The sequence below is a fragment of the Drosophila kikkawai genome, chromosome 3R, assembly GCF_030179895.1.
Source record: "Drosophila kikkawai strain 14028-0561.14 chromosome 3R, DkikHiC1v2, whole genome shotgun sequence".
Classification (NCBI taxonomy): domain Eukaryota; kingdom Metazoa; phylum Arthropoda; class Insecta; order Diptera; family Drosophilidae; genus Drosophila; species Drosophila kikkawai.
The window spans coordinates 10,937,764-10,956,287 of NC_091731.1; the positions used below are offsets into that span (position 1 = coordinate 10,937,764).

Genomic DNA, 18,524 nt, shown 5'->3' on the forward strand with positions numbered 1-18,524 from the left:
TGCCTTTGGGAAACGAGTTTTGTGGCAACCCTCGACTCTCGCGGGTCTCGAAGAGTATCAATTACACTGTTAATTGCGAATAACCATCGGATAGTCAGCATATGGCGGATACAGCGAAGAACACCAGACAAAACGATGGAGTAGAAGGCTTGCTAATGACATCATATAATGTATTTACCAGTTTTCTACTATGATTGTTGAGAACATGCAATCAGCCGATTCAATGACTCTAATACCTCATACAAACCTCAAAGTTTCGGCGATGAGTTGTTTAATAAATTAAGCTAGTCTGCCGTTGTATTACCTTGAGACAATGGTTTATCAAATGTTAAATATACGCAGCAAGTGGGGAAGCTTCTGTTAACTGTAATTAGTTAACAAGCTTGTTTAATTCATTTAATACAATATATTTTAAACTGCACTTCATTTTATATTCTAGTTCTTTATTCATAATGTAGTATAACCATTTAATATAAACTTAGGAACTATCAGCAGTATCGGTTATCTACGTTCACTTATAAAGTAATAGTACTAGGTCAACATCCGTTTTTAAAGTTCCTATCAAACCTTCAAGGAGTGAACTTTAATGGTAGAAAGATAGCAAGTCCCAGGAAATCGGCTGTAAATGTTCTATATCTTTTATATATATAGATAATTTTGATTCTTACGACCCTGAAGCGTCAAGTTAAGTACAATAGAGCCAATATAGGATTGTTTGAAATTTCTTGGAAAACTTTTAACTTATAAACCCCTATCTGTTAATTACAGTTGGCTGTATTGAGAAGCCAAGAGCCCCATGCTATCACATCATGATATCAATATTTCCTAAGAACTGGCCTAATTTCTTCAGCTTTTATTACGATTCAATAGTTTACTTATGATTTTAAATTATATAAAAATAGGTTCAGAAACTCTTCAAATTCTATAAATAATATCAGCATTTCTCAAAAGCTGGCCCAAGTTGTAAAATTAGTAATATGTTCAACATTTATTATTATTCAACATTAATTATAGTTGAGTTTTGAATTTAAATTATATACAATGGTAAATAAATTCTTTAATTTCCTAAAAGTACACTTAAATCTAATGTTTGTTTTCATAAATCACAACTTTTGTCAAGCACTTTTGGGCCATAATATTGTGAAGAGCCATGTCCTCAAATTCGCAGCACAAGATAAACATCATTTTATTTTTCAAGTGCACTCGAGATTAAAAGAAGCGAAATTCACAATAAAACCTCTTTGATAAGATAAACTATTCTCATACTTGTACTCAATCCAGTTATAAGATATAGTTGCTAATATTGTATTTTACAGATGCGTCTTGATTGCGGTAAGTTTCTGTTGATATTTCTTGCTATCTCGGGAGAATTATCTGCCAATTGTCGTGTAATTGTCAACTAATTTAGAATTTGCACAATCTCAACCGCAATTACTTTGGCGGAAGTGGTTGCCAGGAACTAAACGCAGATTGTCCCTAGCGATACGCTTTATTACTCACTGGAACAAAGGCCCCGGAATCCGAGATCCGACAGATACCGAAGGGGGTCCTTTTTGGTGCAATCCTGCGGAACCTAGACCTCAGCAGATGCAAAACTTCTTAGTTTCCTTGACCGACGTGCATTTCGATTGATAGGAATAGAAGTCCAGTCGACTGATGCTGGGCACTCGGATGGAAATCCTTTGACTCCCCGTATCCCAGTCCACCGTGGCCTCAAAGAAAGCATTCCCTGGTTGGGCATATACCTGCAGCAGATAGGCGTTCGAGTTGCCCCTTTGCTGCAGCGATAATACTCGTCCCACCCTCAGGCGATGGCACTTTTCTGCTCCCTTTTTCCCCGCCACAAACTCGTTAATGGCGTCCACCAGCTGAGTGGACATAGCTCCAAGCCTGGCATCCGATGAGGGCAACTCGGTGAAGCTGTCACAGCCGCACCAGTGCTCATCAATTCCAGCCTGAGAGCAATTCCGGGCCCAGTCCACCTCCTCGAAGACGCTGTGGCAGGTGGGACAGCCCTCAGGGCGGGGCAGCTGCTCGGGCGGGGTGTCCAGCCTCAGGATGTGCTTCAGCGTGGCATGAATGTCGTATGGCGATGTAAGGCGATTGCGGTTCGCCCGCAGGTTCCTCATTAACTCCGGATACTTCTCCCGAATCCATCGTGGCATGCGCATATAAAAAAAGGGCAGCCGCTCCTCTAGGAAACCGCTGTCCAATTTTCGCAACGGACCAAACCTACTTCCATGGTCGCTAAAGAAGATGATAATTGTGTTGTCCATGACGCCGTTCTTGTCCAACGACCTCATGTACTGCACCATCCTTGCATCCATGGCGGACGGCATGGAGAAGTCATTGTGGCTAAAGGTATTCGTCCAGAACATGCCAAAGAAGGTCCGATTCCGGTTGGCCCTGGTAAACTGCTCGGCCAAGTCGTAGATGTACTCGCCGGATGACCTGCGGCCCAAGCAAAAGGGCATGTCTGCCATTATTGTCTTCTTTAGCTCCTTTTCCAAGGCCAGGATCATTGGTCGGCCGTAGACGTCCGTCGGCGGATTACGGAAGCCCTTGCTCATGAAGTCAAATGTGGAAAATCTGCTCCAGTCCTCGGCGAAGGCCGTTGTGTAACCCTTCGCCTTGAAGTCCTTCCACACCAGCGGGCAGGCGTCTAGGCCACCTACCGCACTCGGCCGGCACCTGGCATTGGCGTAGGTCTTGTTAAATCCCGTCAGCAGAGCCATTAGGTTCGGAAAGGTGTTGTCGCCCATCTGAAAAAAATGAAGTATTTCGTTCATTCTTAGGGATATCAAGAAATCCAACAGTATTTTAAATTTAAGATTATTGCTTTAAGATAAATGAATAGTCTCAAACAAAAGCAAATGTATTATTTATAATACCTTGTTATAGCCCTGCAGCTCGTACCAGTGCTGACCGTTCAAGTACTCGTGCATGAGGGGCATGGTCAGCTGGAAGTTCATTCGGGAGACGGAATCGATGCCCCAGAGCAGGACGCTGGGCCGTTTGCTCAAAGCTGGATTGGAATCCTTCCGGGGATGCACAAAACTAAAGGCGTCTGTTTGTGACACGTTGCCCTGCGGACTCTTCCGGCATTCGGTGATCATGGCCGTGACTTCAGTTGGGACTTCAAAATCCTGGGGGAATTTCTCACACGGAAGCAGCCTGGCAAAATGGGATCCTTTTTAGCGGCCATAACTGATTTGGCACTAAGCGACTTACTTGTATTTGTGGTCCGCCATGGTCCGAAGTCCTACTCGGAGGATCCGCTTAAAGCAGCAAGTGGAGTTGCCCTCGTTCTTGTGCAGCCTGTAGGTCCCGGTCGTGTCGTTAAAGTTCACTGTGACCATATCGGGACTCTTATCGCAGACTATATAGTGATGCTTCCTGTAGATCTTTCGGATGTTACTGGCGAAGGGATTTGGATGGCGCATTTGGCACTCAGGGCTATTCACAAAGTATTTCTCTCCCGAAGCCGTTTCCAATGGATAAGAGGCTTTCGTGGTCGTCTCAGCGGTAATCTGTTCTAAGGAACTCAAGACTTGGAGTGTTGTGGTCTCCGCCATTTGAGCTTCTGTGATCCATTCATCTTCGCTTTCCAATCCCTTCTCATATCCGTCACTCAACGGAGACTGCTTGGTAATCTCAGTCCAGGGTGACAGAGTGCTCGGATCTTGTAGGACATCCAGAAGACGCGAAGAAACCCTTGCACCCACTGTACTGGACTCCAAAGAAAAGGGACTTCCGGAAGTCACTGCATAACCTTGGGTACTGCTCTCCAGCTGATCCTCCGCTGAACTTAGAACATAGAACACAATCACAAAAAGAGCCGTGCACAGAAAACACATTTTCCCTATCCAATGTGGGGTCTTTCCTTCAATGGGCTCGCCCTCATTTGTTGGAATTAACTGATATTTAATTGTCGACATACTGGTGGCGTTATCAACACCATTTCCGTACTTTATTTAAATAATACTGGAGACCGGACCTCACTCCGTATGTCCACTCCGTTCGCGTTACCAGTCGCAACTGCTCAACTGAGAATAGTTCAAGCGCGCTGCGGATATATTATTATCGCCTGCCGGAGGTTCTGTGTTAGGCAGAAGACGTCATGTTCCGGCAGAGCTATAGCTCACCAAAAGCAAAAGCGCTGTTTCAAGTTATATAGCCACAGATGTTGTGAATGTTTCTTTTTTTAAATTCTCTAATTTTATTTTAAGCAAAAAGTTTGGTTATGACTAAACTGAGAATCGCTTAAAGAAGAAACAAAAACATTTCTGGCCTCCATTCGTTATGGGTTTTTAAGCTCTTCGATCACAGATAACATGCAATTAAGTTATCTTGTAAGCCCACTATTTATACCCAGTGTTCATTGCCAGAAGGGAAATAACGTGTAACTATTCATGAAATATTTAGAATTTTTTGTAAAGCGAACTGAGTGCCGGGTTTGCTTCTAGGGGTATGATATTTTATGATCGAGGGTTGGTTTATTTCTTATCAAACTTGTTACTACTTTCAAAAAAATATATATATTTTTTATCTTGCCAGCTTATTACTTTCCTTACAAAAAAAATGCTAGGGTATCTATGCACCTTACGCTCGTATAAATCTAATGGGTGTCTAGGGCGAGCAATATTAAGCTTCTATGATTAATTTCAATGAAAACATGGGCAAGAAAAAAAAACGCTCATCAACCCATTGTTCATTATTAGGCACGATCTTGACGAAAGCATGACTTGGCATGGGGGCTTCTTATGTATGTACATATGTACGAGTATAGTAAAATAGGCGAAATAAAAATATAGGGGGTTAGGTTTTGCTTGTACATTATGAGTAAATCTCTACAGCTATATGTTTTTTTTTTTTTTTCTTCTTTTATGATCATTAAAAATTATATATTTCTTACTCAGCTTCAGTCTGCAGCTACGAACCACATTATTAGATAAATATTAATTAGCATGTTGCAAATTTTAGTAAGCTCATGTAAGCTTTGCTCATTTGCATTGTTTTTTCAGCTTCCCAAAAGAGCAAAACGTCAATATCATTTGTGTGTAGTGATTACAGTTCTGTGAAGGTTAAAATTCACACTGCATATGGCATTGTAATAATTCTACCTATGGTTGCCAGTAAAGGCAGATAATCGATGAATAAAAATTCTATTGATTATATTTTCGAGGTACTACTACTACTACAAATTCTACCTGGCTAAAATTACTAGAAACTGTTTTCGTTAAATATATTTAAAATTATTCACGCAGTATCACAGTATTTTTACTGTGAATTAATAAAACTAAATTTGATCAAAACATTTTTCAAAAATTTACCTTAAATTTCTTAGAGGGGGGGGAGGTTAAGGTATTTAATTTTTTTTTTCGTAAATTTTTTTTTATTTTATTTATTTATAAGGCCTAATATCTTAAGAATATTGTGTCCAAGTTTTACATCGATCAGAGTAAAATTGACGAAGTTATGCGGAGTTGAACGAAGGTCGCTTGGTGTTCAATGCATGAGAATCACAAAGTTTAAAGCGCTCTCCTGAAAAATGCCATTTTGAAAATCGGTGTACACGATAACTCAAAATCTACTGAACCAATCGGTTTGAAATTTGGAACATAACTTCTTTAGATAATTCTACAGGTATTCACGTCGAGCTTTTTTTAATTTTTAATTTTCTTATATTTTTTATTTAACAAATTAACTTAATTTTTAAGTCAAAAATCGGGGTTTTGACTTCAAATTTTGATAAAAAATCAGGAAAAAAATTTTAAAACTAAAAACTCTTCGTGAATACCTCGGGACACTTATCCTTTACCGAATGAGGTATAATTTTTGAAGATCGGATGATTTTATGGACAGTTAGGATGTACACCGCAAACCAACTTTTTTTGGAAGCGACTCGGGAGATTCCCTATAACTCCTCTACCTCTAAATATTTTTTAATACAAAATTTATCAAAAACTATTCAAATGTCGTGTTATTATATGGTTTTTAATTCATTAACTAAACTTTAGCCGTTTCGCCATAATAAATGTTTGTCATATCGTAATATTATACTGCTAAAAGGTTTTGTCTTTACGGTAAATTGACCGCATGCATAACAGTCGTGTTACTAGACTTAGTTAACTGAGTGTAATAAATCACATTAAATATTATCTACTTCTGTTTTATTATCCCTCATAAGAAGACATTAATTTAAAGAGATTCCAGGTTCACCGGTTCATCATTTTTGCAAGTGGACCAGCCTTGAGCACACTTCCAATGATCAACAAACGCTGATAGTGAGTCGTCGGTTTCAGTCCTAAGAGTTTTAATTTAAGGAAAAAAAACCTTGAATACCGGGTACATCAGTCGTTTAAAGGTCATATCAATATTCATTTATTATTAAAGGTATGCGTTTGGCCTAAGACCTAAAGATAATTTAGTTTTTGTGGCATCCTATATGTGTTCGACCAGGAACTTAAAAAATACGTTAAGTTTACTTGAAATGTTTATTAAATTATTTTTAAGCTATAAGAAAAGCCGTACATTACTTAGGTCTTATACTTTCATCCCCAAAAGCATACTTTAACCCGTATTATTCTTACTTATAACCGATAATATAAAACGCTCTTGAGTACAAACTTTTAAATAATTTTGTTCACGAGAAATATACTCAATATGCAGTTAAAGCGTAAGACGATGATACAATCAAAAGAAAATAAATAAATAAAGTTAATTAAATATTAGTGACATTAACACCTTAGAAACTGCTATAGAATTTGTTTTATATTAACCCTCTAATGCCACTTTCCACAATAACGGAAAAAATTAAAAGAAATAATTTTTTTCTAGAGTGATTTGTGCCTTCTAAACTCAAATAAGCTATTCAAAAACAAGGTAGAACCTTTCGTTTACCTTTAAGGCGAGAAAAAATTAAATAGGTGCCTATCACTATTTCACTGCTACAACGCATGCATATAACATATTTTCATATCTGTAATTCTATTTTACTAATTAACCTTCCTTAAATCAACGTTTTAGTTAATTTTTATATTTTAACTTTTAAAATCAAAAGAAAATCCAGTACCGTTAAAAGCTTCTAAGAGCTTTCAAAAGTCCTTTACATACTTAATTAAGCATCTATTCTTAACTGCTAAACATATTTAAACGTAGGTTTTATTATTTTTTGAATTGTGAATAATGTAATAAGTGCCTCAAGGCCGTTTTATGGCCTAAAGGGTTAAAAAAAAAATATCTTTTAAACAAGAAAGGAAGCTAACTTCGGCACGCCGAAGTTTGTATACCCTTGCAGATTGGTTTTTATGTTTATATTATAGATTTAAATGCTGAAAACACTTACATTACATTACATCATTACATTTTACCTATACTTATTATGTTTACAGTTTGACAGTTACAGTTTTACATTCCCAGCTTTACATTTTCTCTACATTTACAGATCGTTTATATGGATTTTTATGAAATTTATACCAAAATTCTAGAATAATAAAAAAAGCTTATATCTCAGAGTAGATAAACATACGATGAAAAACAACGAAGCTATAATTTTTTTTCCTATTTATTTCTCGATCGTTCCTATGGCAGCTATATGATGTAGTCGGCCGATTTGCATACATTTTTTACCAAAATTCAGAAATAATATAAAATGGCCATATCTAAAAAATGGAGCAAAAATTTTGAAAAACAGCAAAGTTATAAATTTTTTTCTAGAAATGTATCGTACATTTGTATGGCAGCTATATGATATAGTCGTCCGATCCGGCCCGTTCCGACATATATAGCAGTGAGAGTATATAGAAGACTATATGCAAAGTTTCATTCAGATAGCTTTAAAACTGAGGGACTAGTTTGCGTAGAAACAGACAGACAGACAGACGGACAGACGGACAGACGGACAGACGGACAGACGGACAGACGGACATGGCTAGATCGACTCGGCTGTTGATGCTGATCAAGAATATATATACTTTATAGGGTCGGAAACGTCTCCTTCACTGCGTTGCAAACTTCTGACTGAAATTATAATACCCTGCAAGGGTATAAATATGTTGTTTATTATATCTGATTATTATTACGGTGTGTGCCTTGCAGTATAGAAAATTATGTTTCAAATTGAAAACCGTAAATTTAAATCCTAACAAAAGTAGTAGAATACTGTGAAATCCCAACAAAAGCAACAACTTGTGTTTTCATTGTTTTATTTCAATAATTTAAGTCATTTAAAAATGTACAAGTACAATAATATACGTATACATAATCCAATATGTATGTATACACAAAACTTCATAAATAATAAAATGTTCAAGAAACGCATTACAAATGCTATGCATGTACAATATCCAAATCTGCCAAAGATTTTGCTGCGTCCCCCGGCTGGCCACGACCACAAAAGAGGCTACGGCCCAGTGGGGGGAGTAAAAATGCGCCGCATCGTGACAAAAAATACATAATTTCAGTTTCAGTTGTTATACATAGCATATAAATTACATAATACATTTAATTCGTAATGCCATTGCATACATTGACGTTTACACTTATTGTTCTGTTGACGACTTTTAGCTAAGTTTTTGTTACATATATCCGTATGTTCGTATCGGCCTGCTAACGGCCGCCATTGCTACTGTTGGTGAGTTGATTGGTAGGTTGGTTGGTTGGTTGGTTGGTTGGCTGATCGGTACCGGAGCATCTTTTATTTAAAAGAATTACTCCTCCCGATATCCAACACCTCAGAGGCCGCACTATCGCGCACAGAGTACGCGTAGTGCAAGCGATTGCTCATAACAATTTCTAATACATATGTATGGTAATATTTCATCAACGACTGCTCTACTGTATACGCAATTCGTAATGCGTCTCTAACCTCGGTGTATATCTATATATACGTATATGGTTGTATATATCTATATCTGCTTAACGACTTCCACTGCTGCGCCCGCCCTCTTACGCGTTGAATATCTCTACATAGTTGGCCGGATACAGGCCGACGCGACCATTCATGCGTCCCTTGCACCAGCCTTGTTCGTCTTCATCTTCGAGCTTCTCGAAAACATCACCTGAAAGCATAAAGGGGGAAACGGGGCGTTAGGGATTATCATATGGAGGGCTTCGCCCGGAACGCACCTTGCTTGAATGTGAGCTCATCACTTTCAGCGCCCTCGTAATCATACAGCGCTTTGACCGGCACGCCCGGCTCACCGTTGTCCACCAGCACGTTGTCGCCCTCGTCCCACTCCTCCTCCTCGTCGAACGGATTTGCATCGACTTTGCCGTTGCCGTTGCCGTTGCTGTGTATACAAATTGAAATCAATTAGTTCAATGAAAATGAGCGCATCCAACGCGACGTGTCTCTGGCCCAGGCGAGCACTCGAGTGTAATTCAAAACAATACAAACTGTTTCAACTTACGTTACGCTCGGATTGCGATTCGATGCCGCCGCTGGCGTAGCTGACGCTGTCGCTGTGCCGGCAGCCGCCGCCGATGTTTTGGCTTCTGATGTGGTGGCTGAGGATTGCGTGGCCACAATATCGCTCTTCACGCTCGCTCTGCTGCTGGTGCTGCCCAGCGTGCTGGTGTTCTTCTTCAGGCTGTTTGTTGTGGAGTATTCCTGTCGGAGAATCAGTGTAGAATGCTTTTAATTAATGGGTACGTAGGTCGCTTAGGAGGGGCGCTGCTTACGTGCACATCCTCGGCCACAGGTCGCTGATTGATGAGCGTGATGGGTGCTGCCGGCAGTGCCTCTTTTGATTTGTTGCCCTTGGCAATGTCACGGAACTCCTCCGTGTATTCCTGTTAACAAACCGGAAGTTCCATTAGGCGCCCGACCTATGGCCCAACATGGTAGCTTCTACTCACCACAAATGACGGCCAGTTCATGGCCATGTTAATACCATGATTATTTGACCACCACTTTAAGTCTTTTTGCTGGTCCGCATTGTTGATCGTGTGGTAGAACTCCTCATAGATTTGGGGCAGGCTGCGGAGTAACATAAATGGGAAATTAAGCCAAAGTAAGACTTAATGCGGCTTAGGCCACGCACCTTTGCACTTTGGTAAGATCGATACACGAGTGCACGTTAAATAGGATTTCTTTGAAGAACTGCAACCGCTGCTTCTCAAATGTTTGGCACTTATCGAACACGGATGTCATGTCCTCGATGTACACCGAATTGTACTTGGTGATTTCCGCTATCGACTGCTCGTACTTCTCGCGGCACTTTTGCACTTGATCTTTGGTCTTCTGCACTCGATCGTGCATTTTCTTCACCTGATTTAGGAGAGCAAAATATCAGTAGTGGAATAAGGTAAAATAATAATAAGTACAATAATCTAGGATATTATTAATACAAATAAAAGTTAGTATAGTTTTGAATTATCAATAAAAAGCAGGGTTTCTTGTAGGGATGAACAAAAAATCTAAATATCTATACTGTATCGGCATTTTAACGAGAAAAACTATATATTAGAGCTGGAAATAAATCGATTTTCAGTGAATCAATTTTTTCTTAAAAAAGTAAATCGATTAAAATCGAAAACGGAAATAATTTTGCATTTTATCTATCGATATTGGTATTTAAATATGAACTTATTGGAGTTCTTCACCTTTAATATGACATCGGAAATGTGACATTTCTAAAATTAAATAGCATTCCTTTCTTTCCAGAAAAACAAATTCCAGAAAAATTGGATTACATAAAGTGCAAAATTTATAATCGATAACAATAAACCAAAAATGTTCATCTTTGTATTTAACATTTCCACGAGTTTACATAAGAATATAACTTTTTCGATAAAATCGATTCTGAAAATGTATATCGATATAATTTAAAAAATAATTTTAAAAAATGTGTTAATCGATTATAAAATCGATTTTAATTTCAGTTTTACTATATATGAATCGTATTCTAAAGTTAAAACAATTGAGCGATAAATCGATATTCTTTTAGATATATAATCGAAATATAAATCAAAAATCTACATTTTTTAGATATTTTTGATCATAGTATAAAGCTCTTGTCAGATTCTCACCTGATCGGGCGACAATGAGCTGTCGGCATTGGCATTTCGCTCCTGGTTGGTAGCACTGCGCTCCGTCTTGCAGGCCGAATGGTAGTCTGCCTTGGCCTTTTCGACCTTAGACAGTAGCTTTGCCCAGGGCTTCTGGGCCTTCTTGAACAGATCTTCCAGGTCCTTGCGCTCCTTGATCTGCATAAGAGTGTGGTGATAGTTCTCCTTCTGCCACGTCTTGATCTGGTTGTTGATGTCGTTACAGAGGTTATCCTTGATCTTCATGTGAACGTCGGAGATGCGCTCCGATTCCGTCAGCACACCCTTCCAGGCTGCCTCCGTGGTTCCGTACTCCGGACCTGAAAGAAGAAATCAAAAATGTGTTTATACATCGCTTATGCCATCCAATTCTCAATTAACAGGAGATTACAAGCGTGTCGCCAAGTCGAGGTGTTGGCGCGCTGACGTCATCGCGGGGCCCTCAGGCACACGGCGCACACGGGTTTATCTAATCAGCCGCAGTCGCAGTTACGGCTACAAATATGGCTAGCTATAGCCACAAATATGCTTGGGGAGAACGCTCGTTGTAGGAATGGGCGCTTGTATGGGTGCTGCGATCAGAGAACAGCGCACATTTTTGGCATTTTTTATTGGGCGCTAACAAAGAGCTAGCAGCGCGCACCGTAATCAAATTTATATGATGCTCGTCTTATAATTGGCAATGCACGAAACTCGTTTGCCTAACGACTCACTAGCCCCAAAACCCCGCCAGCGTACACACATATACCAAGATATAGAAATTGAGACGCTTAGCACAGAAATAACTCGTTCTATTTTCCCGTCGCATTGATTTTCGAAACCATTTCAAGCGACGCTTTGGTGCCGGTTTGGTGATCCGCTGGACAGCGCGTCTGCCTCTGCTTCTGCTTCTACTTTTGCTTCCCAGTCTCAGTCTTCGCATCAGTATCTGTATCTGTGTATTCGTATCTGTATCTTTGACTAGACGCAGCTAGGCAAATTCCGCTGGCCAGAAGATAGAAGTGGCCACGGGCAGAGGAAGGGGGCGGAAGAAGTGGTAGGTAGCCGCTTTTGCAATTGCCCATTGCTGGTTACTGTGAAAGTGGACACTCAGAATTCCGTGCAGAGGCGGTCACAGCAAATGGCAGCAATAGAGCCAACAGAGCAGCAGCAGCAGCAATGAGGCAAAGCGGTTTCCAACTTTGCAAGCGCTGTACTCGATTTCATTTCACGAAGAAGCGCGCACACTGTGCCGGACATCCGCCAAAAATGGCTGGAGACCCAATTCCGAGGCAATGGAATGGGATGGACTTCGTTTGTTAGACAATTATGCCATTAGGCGCCAGGTTATTCAAGGAAATTTCATTCAAAACCAACAAAGTAGGTTGGTTATAAGAAATGAAAGGGAAGTAGATGATAAGGCAAGTAATGAATGGGAGTGAATGGGAGTGTTTAAAACATATATGTTTATTTACAAGAAAAAAAAAATCATTAGTAACAAAGGAATAACTATGGGATATTGGAAATTCCTCCTTTTGCGTTCTTCATCAGCTTAAATTCAGTAAAAAAAGATCAGAGATCCTTATAATGGATTTAGCCATAAAAACTAGGCAATATTTGCAATAAAATATGCTTTGTTTCCGCTTTAATTTTCTTTTAATGAATGTAAACAAATATTTAAGTTCATCTAAACATTCGGCGATGCCGGCTCATTAACATGTTTAAATAAATTGGGGCTGGCGATTTTGGAACCACAGTGCGGGGCTTTGGTTCTCCACAACCGACAAAAACGAGGTAACAACGAAAAAAAAAAAAGCCATTAATAGCTTAAGCCACTTATCGCACAACGGCAACAACAATGCCCAGAATGATGTACAGAATGTATGGCGGAATAAGAACAGCCAGTGGGCCAAAAAGAAGAAGAGGCGGTGGGAAGACAACGTGACGCAGACGGTGCCGCTGGAGACGACGTTTCTGCTGCCAGCGGGTCACTACTTGGCTTTGGCGGGGCGTGAACGAGTGCGTAAACAAATGGCAGCAAGGTAACCTGAGGAGTTATCCCATGCCTCCTCCCACCACTGGATCCCCCGCACTATTGTCACTTACCTTTCTCAATGAGTTCACCCCATTTCTTTGACCAGGCGCGCAAGCTTTTCGCATATCCCTTCTCGATGTCGGCTCGCTCCTGTATCAGTTGCTGTAGGTCATTGCAGAGTCTGCGTGCGAGACGAGAGACAGAAATCAAAATAATGCGAACCGGTTTGGCTTTGCTTTCCGAGTGACTCTGCCTGCTGCTGTCGCTGGCAATGACCCAGGGGACCAAGTGCTTATGCACAGAGAAAAACCACCAAGCGGCTCATTAATGCCAGCTAGCTATCATATCAAAATAACTCTCATCTGTGTCATACTCATTTAGCATATCAGCATTGTTAGCTTAACCCTAATAAAGCTATAAATTTTATATTATGATGACGAAAGCCCAATTTCTGTCTCACAAAAACAAAACGAATGTTATGATAATTATATATCTTGATTAAGGTATTCAGGTAATTCATAATGGAATTTACTTTATATGACTTGAAAAATGTGACTAAAAGGTAATATTAAATATGGATATATGTAGTTTCTAGATTCCTTTCTTCTTCTTTCAATATAAAGTACATAATAAGCCTTTGATGATATTTATAAACTAGATAGGACATATTTAAAGAATAATATTAAAATATTGAACAAACTTGATAGCGAAATTTTGAGTTAAGGCCCCTTTTTCTCTGTGCAGTGGAAATGTATATTTATTTTTGTTTATATCCCTGTGGCTACTTGTTTTAAGGTCAACACTCACTTGTTTCCATCTTCGATCCGTTTGGTGGTGCGTTTGTAGTTGCCGGGCTCCCAGAAGGAATCGCTTCCAGCCTGCAGGAGCTGATCATCGCTATGGTGGGACATTTCCTGTGGGTTCCAATATCGATATTAATAAATCACACACTCGCGAGGCATAAGCCGCACACACTAGTCATAAAATATGAGTTTCTACCGCGGTTACGTAAATAGACTCTGCCGCCATAAACAACTTCCCTATACAGCAGCAGCAGCAACAACAACAAATACGCTCTTTGTTTATACGCAAACTTGTATTTTCGTAGTGTTTATCTCGAGCCAACAAATCGTTTGTTAAACAATATAGTATACCGCTTGGCAAATTGATTGTTTGCCTAATTTGCTGCGATTAAGAAATTCCTGGGCCTTGATGCAACAGGTAGAACTGTAATGGAACTTTTTCATTCTCTTGTCTTAATCAGCTGCCGTAGTTTTTGCCTTGGGGTTTCGGCCGCCTGCCCCCATTGATAATGGCTGAGAAATATCGATTCTGACTCACTGGTGCCCCGACATTCCGCATGCGATCGGGTTGTATTAATATTATATTTAGAAGACCAGTTTCGAGGGAAAACTCGTATCTTATCGGGGAAGGAGTTTCCCTGCATGTCCGTCAGCTGTTTGTAAACAATGCAGGCGTTGGCGGCGGCACACACACTTCAGCATCTCTGGCCCGTATAACGGCTATGTTATCAGGCAGACATTGACCGGTTTTATACATAAATGTATACATAGGTGGCTGGAATTTAATCACAGCGACACACACACGCACGCCGAGATTGATGACGGGTCTTGAATCCCCCTCAAGCTGGCTTGATTTGGGCGTCAGCACTTTGTTGTCATCGATGTGCGATGCGCTTACGGTGTTCACTGGCCATCAGGTTTTTTCTCATCGGTATAAATTTAGCCGCTGCAGTCATAACTACTTTGGTTTCGCGGCTCTTTGCGAATTGCCAGTAGAAATTGCCAACAGAAAGTTTACAAACAGGTTGACGCATACTTCGCATATTTGTGGAGATAGATAAGCAACTTTACGGCACAAGCATCTCTATGTATGCTACACACACTCGCACACACGCACACTCCTGGGCTAACACGTCGCACACTTGGGAGATAAGCGGCAGCCACCTGCCCCTCCCCCGCCCCCCTTGCGCCATCCAAGACCGAAACTCGTTTATCTTTAACTTGAACTTCTCGTTCCCGTTTTCCGTAAATATTTGCATCGCTATCCAGGCACCTTACATAAGGATGGGGGGCTTGCGATTAAATTGTCTCTCGGTTTGAACTAATTTTTACTTAGTAGGCGAAGCGTACGAATTGGATTTCTGTTGTTGCCAGACGCACACCGACACACGCACACAAACAGACTCGCTCGCAGCACACACACACACACACAACGGCGAAATTCCGCTACACCCAAACGCGTACCGCGTTTGCATGAAATGTTCTAGTCCGTTCCGAGTTGTTGTTGCTGCTGCAGCATAATTGTTCATACGTATTTAATCCTTTGCACGGTGTACACAGGTACAAGTTTTCGGGAAAGCACGGCGACCTACCAAATAACTACCAAATAACAGAATAGTAGAGCTGTAAAAACATCGATGGTACTATCGATATTATCGATAGTGGCTGGGCTGCGCGATACCTCGATTTTTTTTTTCCACCATCGATGTATCGCGTTTTTAATTTATAATCATGTTTTCGTTTATAATTATAATCAATAAAAATAAAATTCATTCATTTAGTCATTTCATTGCTTGGTATTTCATTATAAGTTTTAATGTTCTCGATTTTAGCATCAGAAAGCAAACGATAATGGCTTATAACGACATACGAGAATTTTTAAGTTTTCTAACTAATGAATAAAAAAAAGTATATAAGTTATTATTTTAGTCAAAATCTTTTAAATTTTTAACCTTTGTGTTTTTATGTGTTTTTAATAGTTTAATAAATTATATGGTTTTTGTCACAGCTGTATTCATACCTCGCAATTAAAAAATGTAAAGCAAATACCCTTAAATAACAAAATAAAAAATTAAATAATAATTCGATTGATACTATCGAAAATATCGATGGTTTGGACTATCACTATCGAAAACATCGAGTAGGGGCACTATCGATGTTTTTACAGCTCTACAGAATAGCGTAAAAAAGAGTGTTACCAGACTACAATTTTTAAATTAAGAGTTACCAAAGCTAAAAATTGTAATTATAGTGTTACCAGATGAGAGTTGGCTTAGCGGTTATAAACCGTGTCAAATGTAGAAATGGGGTAGAATCGGTCATGATACAATTGTACAAGGTAGTCCCGTCGGAAAAATAAGCCCTTGTTCGGCTAATCAACGTGTGTTTGCTTTCTATAAAAGTTATGATTCCTATAGTATTTCGAGTACATAGTAAATTTGTTTAATTTATAATATTAATTTTATATTTATATTAACAATTTTAATCTTTTTTCTAAAGAAAAAACATATTCAATACTGAATAATAATTTTTAATTGTTCAAAAACAAGTTTCTGCAAAAATACAAAACAGTTTAAATCTCACTCTAAATGAAATAAATTTGTTGCTTCAATTACAAAATGATACAGAGCTCATGGAGCATATGATTTTCAATAATTCAAAAATACCCATTGAAAACTTTATTACAAAAAATCATTTCCTACACCTATTTTAAAACATTCCGGTGTATTAATGAATTACTTACAATACTGCGCACAAAGGAGGGCAACATATGAAAAAAGTTCCATCTTGGAGAGGTTCCATCTTGAAGCTTCATCTTCGAGAACCCCAATTAAGAAGACGAGTGAAAAAAAAACGGTTGGATTTTGAAAAATGTAAATTTATATTGACGGAAATCTCACAGGACCTCCTCCCGCGCCACATAAGACAGCATGAATTCTATCTTTCGGGCCAGCTGGGACAGTTTCGTGCGGTCCAACTCCACACTGCCGCTGGCCAGGGCAAATAGTTTTTGGAACTCTGCCTCCTGAGGATTCTTACGCTTGCTCATCGCCTTGGTCTGCTGCAGCAGATGAAGAACGTCGCTCAGAGCAGCCAGCTTGTTTTCCCTCATGGCCATCAGCTGGCGGGCATCCTGCTGCAGCTGCTCTCTGCTCTCGACTAGGAAGTTAGAGCCCGCTCCGGCGCTTCCCACGGCTGCTGCTCCGGCCGGTCCATTTCCAGTAGTTATTGCCTCCATCTCCACGGATATGATGGCATCTTCAGCATCTTCGAAGTTGGTGCCATACTTTAGGGTGGCGCTGAGATTCACCAGGTGAGCCACAGCTTCGCTTGCGTTGGTTCTCTGCTCGCCGCCAAAGAAACGAGCCACGCATGCGTAGGCACTGAGGATGTTCCACAAATTGTAATGTAGGCAGGGCGACGGTACCTTCTTGCAAATGTCCGAGAACTTGGCTATACTCGCACATATCTCAGGCATGGAGCGCTCTTTCTTTGCAGCTTCCTCCGGCGAAGGAATGACCACAATCTTAGAGTTCTTCGGCTTGTTCCACCACGGCTTATAATCAGGCATGAGTTTCATGATATCGCCGTTGGTGATTAGTTTCTGAAATTCCTCTTGTTCTTCCGTCGTCAGCCGGCTCCAAACCTCATCGGCATCGTTGATATCGATGCCTTTCAGTCTGGTTGCAATGTCTTCCTCCATTTCCCCTTCAAGGGTTTCTTCACCTGCCAGTCCATCCTCTTCGCCTTCATCCTCAGCATCTCCTTGTTCCGGATCTTCGCCTTCATCTGAATCCAAGGGATTCTCCACCCCATCTGTGTCGAAATCTTGGGGATTAAAACCGTCGTCCGTCTCCCGCATCCGCTTCAGAATGTCGTAGATCTTCCGCATATCTTCCTGCTTGTCTGGCGTTGTCGCGGCCCCGGCCAGTTCGTCCTGTATGCAGGACTTGTAGAATTCCTCTGAGCATTTTAGGTGCTCCTTGGACTTGTAGCATCCAACGCTGCAGTACAAGGCATTGCACTTGGGGCAGGTGTACTTGAAGGGCACTTCCCGGCAGCTGCAAGAATACTTAACAATATTATATGTTTTTTAATAAGAGATAAATACCTACAAATGACACTTTTCCTCGGCCTCAGACATGGTCAATCAAAACAAACAAAATAATGCGGTAGAGAACAGCTGATTGCCACAGTATGACTGTAATCCGAACGTGGGAAAATATTGAATTTGTATTATTTTCAATTGTTTCATTGTATATCTTTGTCTGTCCAGTTATGGTGTCATCGAACATGTCTACCTTCAACTTTCTGAGAAACATTGAATTTAATTATACATTTTAGAGAACAGGTGCCGGTAAACTACAAGCATCGCGCCTCAGTGTTACCTCGCCGCTGGCGGGTGAAAATACATCGCGCAGTAGACCCGTTAACCGTCTCCAGCCCACAGTCAGTGATGTCATTTCTCTTTGGGCAAAAAAAGCCGATCCACAAAAAAATAAATAAATTAAATAAACTAATTTAGAGCAGCTTTATGTAAAAATTTTGTCTTTGTTTTTATTAATAACTATAATTTTAATAATGTCATATTAAAGACATTTTTAATTCAGGTATATATCATGACTTTGGTTGTGTTTAGTTTTAGTTTGACTGAA

The 18,524-nt window shown here is 40.0% G+C and overlaps 3 protein-coding genes across 7 annotated transcripts; all 3 read right to left on the bottom strand.

The window, feature by feature from the left end:
• Positions 1–348: 348 nt before the first annotated feature.
• LOC108071349 (uncharacterized) lies at positions 349–4,160 on the bottom strand. The gene is made up of 3 exons (XM_017162084.3): positions 3,232–4,160; positions 2,892–3,174; positions 349–2,762 (listed from the first exon to the last, which is right to left on the bottom strand). The coding sequence occupies exons 1-3, from the start codon at positions 3,936–3,938 to the stop codon at positions 1,581–1,583; spliced, it is 2,172 nt and encodes a 723-aa protein (XP_017017573.1). The 5' UTR covers positions 3,939–4,160; the 3' UTR covers positions 349–1,580.
• A 4,030-nt stretch (positions 4,161–8,190) lies between these two features.
• On the bottom strand, positions 8,191–16,770 carry Synd (protein kinase C and casein kinase substrate in neurons protein Synd). Of its 3 annotated transcripts, none has more exons than XM_017162063.3 (10): positions 16,613–16,770; positions 13,874–13,980; positions 13,138–13,247; positions 11,035–11,372; positions 10,047–10,273; positions 9,862–9,982; positions 9,685–9,795; positions 9,414–9,613; positions 9,130–9,293; positions 8,191–9,062 (listed from the first exon to the last, which is right to left on the bottom strand). In XM_017162063.3, the coding sequence occupies exons 1-10, from the start codon at positions 16,682–16,684 to the stop codon at positions 8,950–8,952; spliced, it is 1,563 nt and encodes a 520-aa protein (XP_017017552.1). In that variant the 5' UTR covers positions 16,685–16,770; the 3' UTR covers positions 8,191–8,949. The 3 variants fall into 3 exon arrangements, with proteins under 3 accessions (XP_017017552.1, XP_017017554.1, XP_017017553.1); XM_017162065.3 differs by lacking the exon at positions 16,613–16,770 and adding an exon at positions 15,462–15,479; XM_017162064.2 differs by lacking the exon at positions 16,613–16,770 and adding an exon at positions 15,401–15,419.
• Positions 16,727–18,484, bottom strand: LOC108071340 (zinc finger HIT domain-containing protein 2). 3 transcript variants are annotated; one of them, XM_070286946.1, is made up of 3 exons: positions 18,258–18,484; positions 17,985–18,180; positions 16,727–17,930 (listed from the first exon to the last, which is right to left on the bottom strand). In XM_070286946.1, the coding sequence occupies exons 2-3, from the start codon at positions 18,011–18,013 to the stop codon at positions 16,766–16,768; spliced, it is 1,194 nt and encodes a 397-aa protein (XP_070143047.1). In that variant the 5' UTR covers positions 18,014–18,180; positions 18,258–18,484; the 3' UTR covers positions 16,727–16,765. The 3 variants fall into 3 exon arrangements, with proteins under 3 accessions (XP_070143047.1, XP_017017556.1, XP_017017555.1); XM_017162067.3 differs by having other exon boundaries at positions 17,985–18,070; positions 18,171–18,484; XM_017162066.3 differs by having other exon boundaries at positions 17,985–18,484.
• Positions 18,485–18,524: the final 40 nt, after the last annotated feature.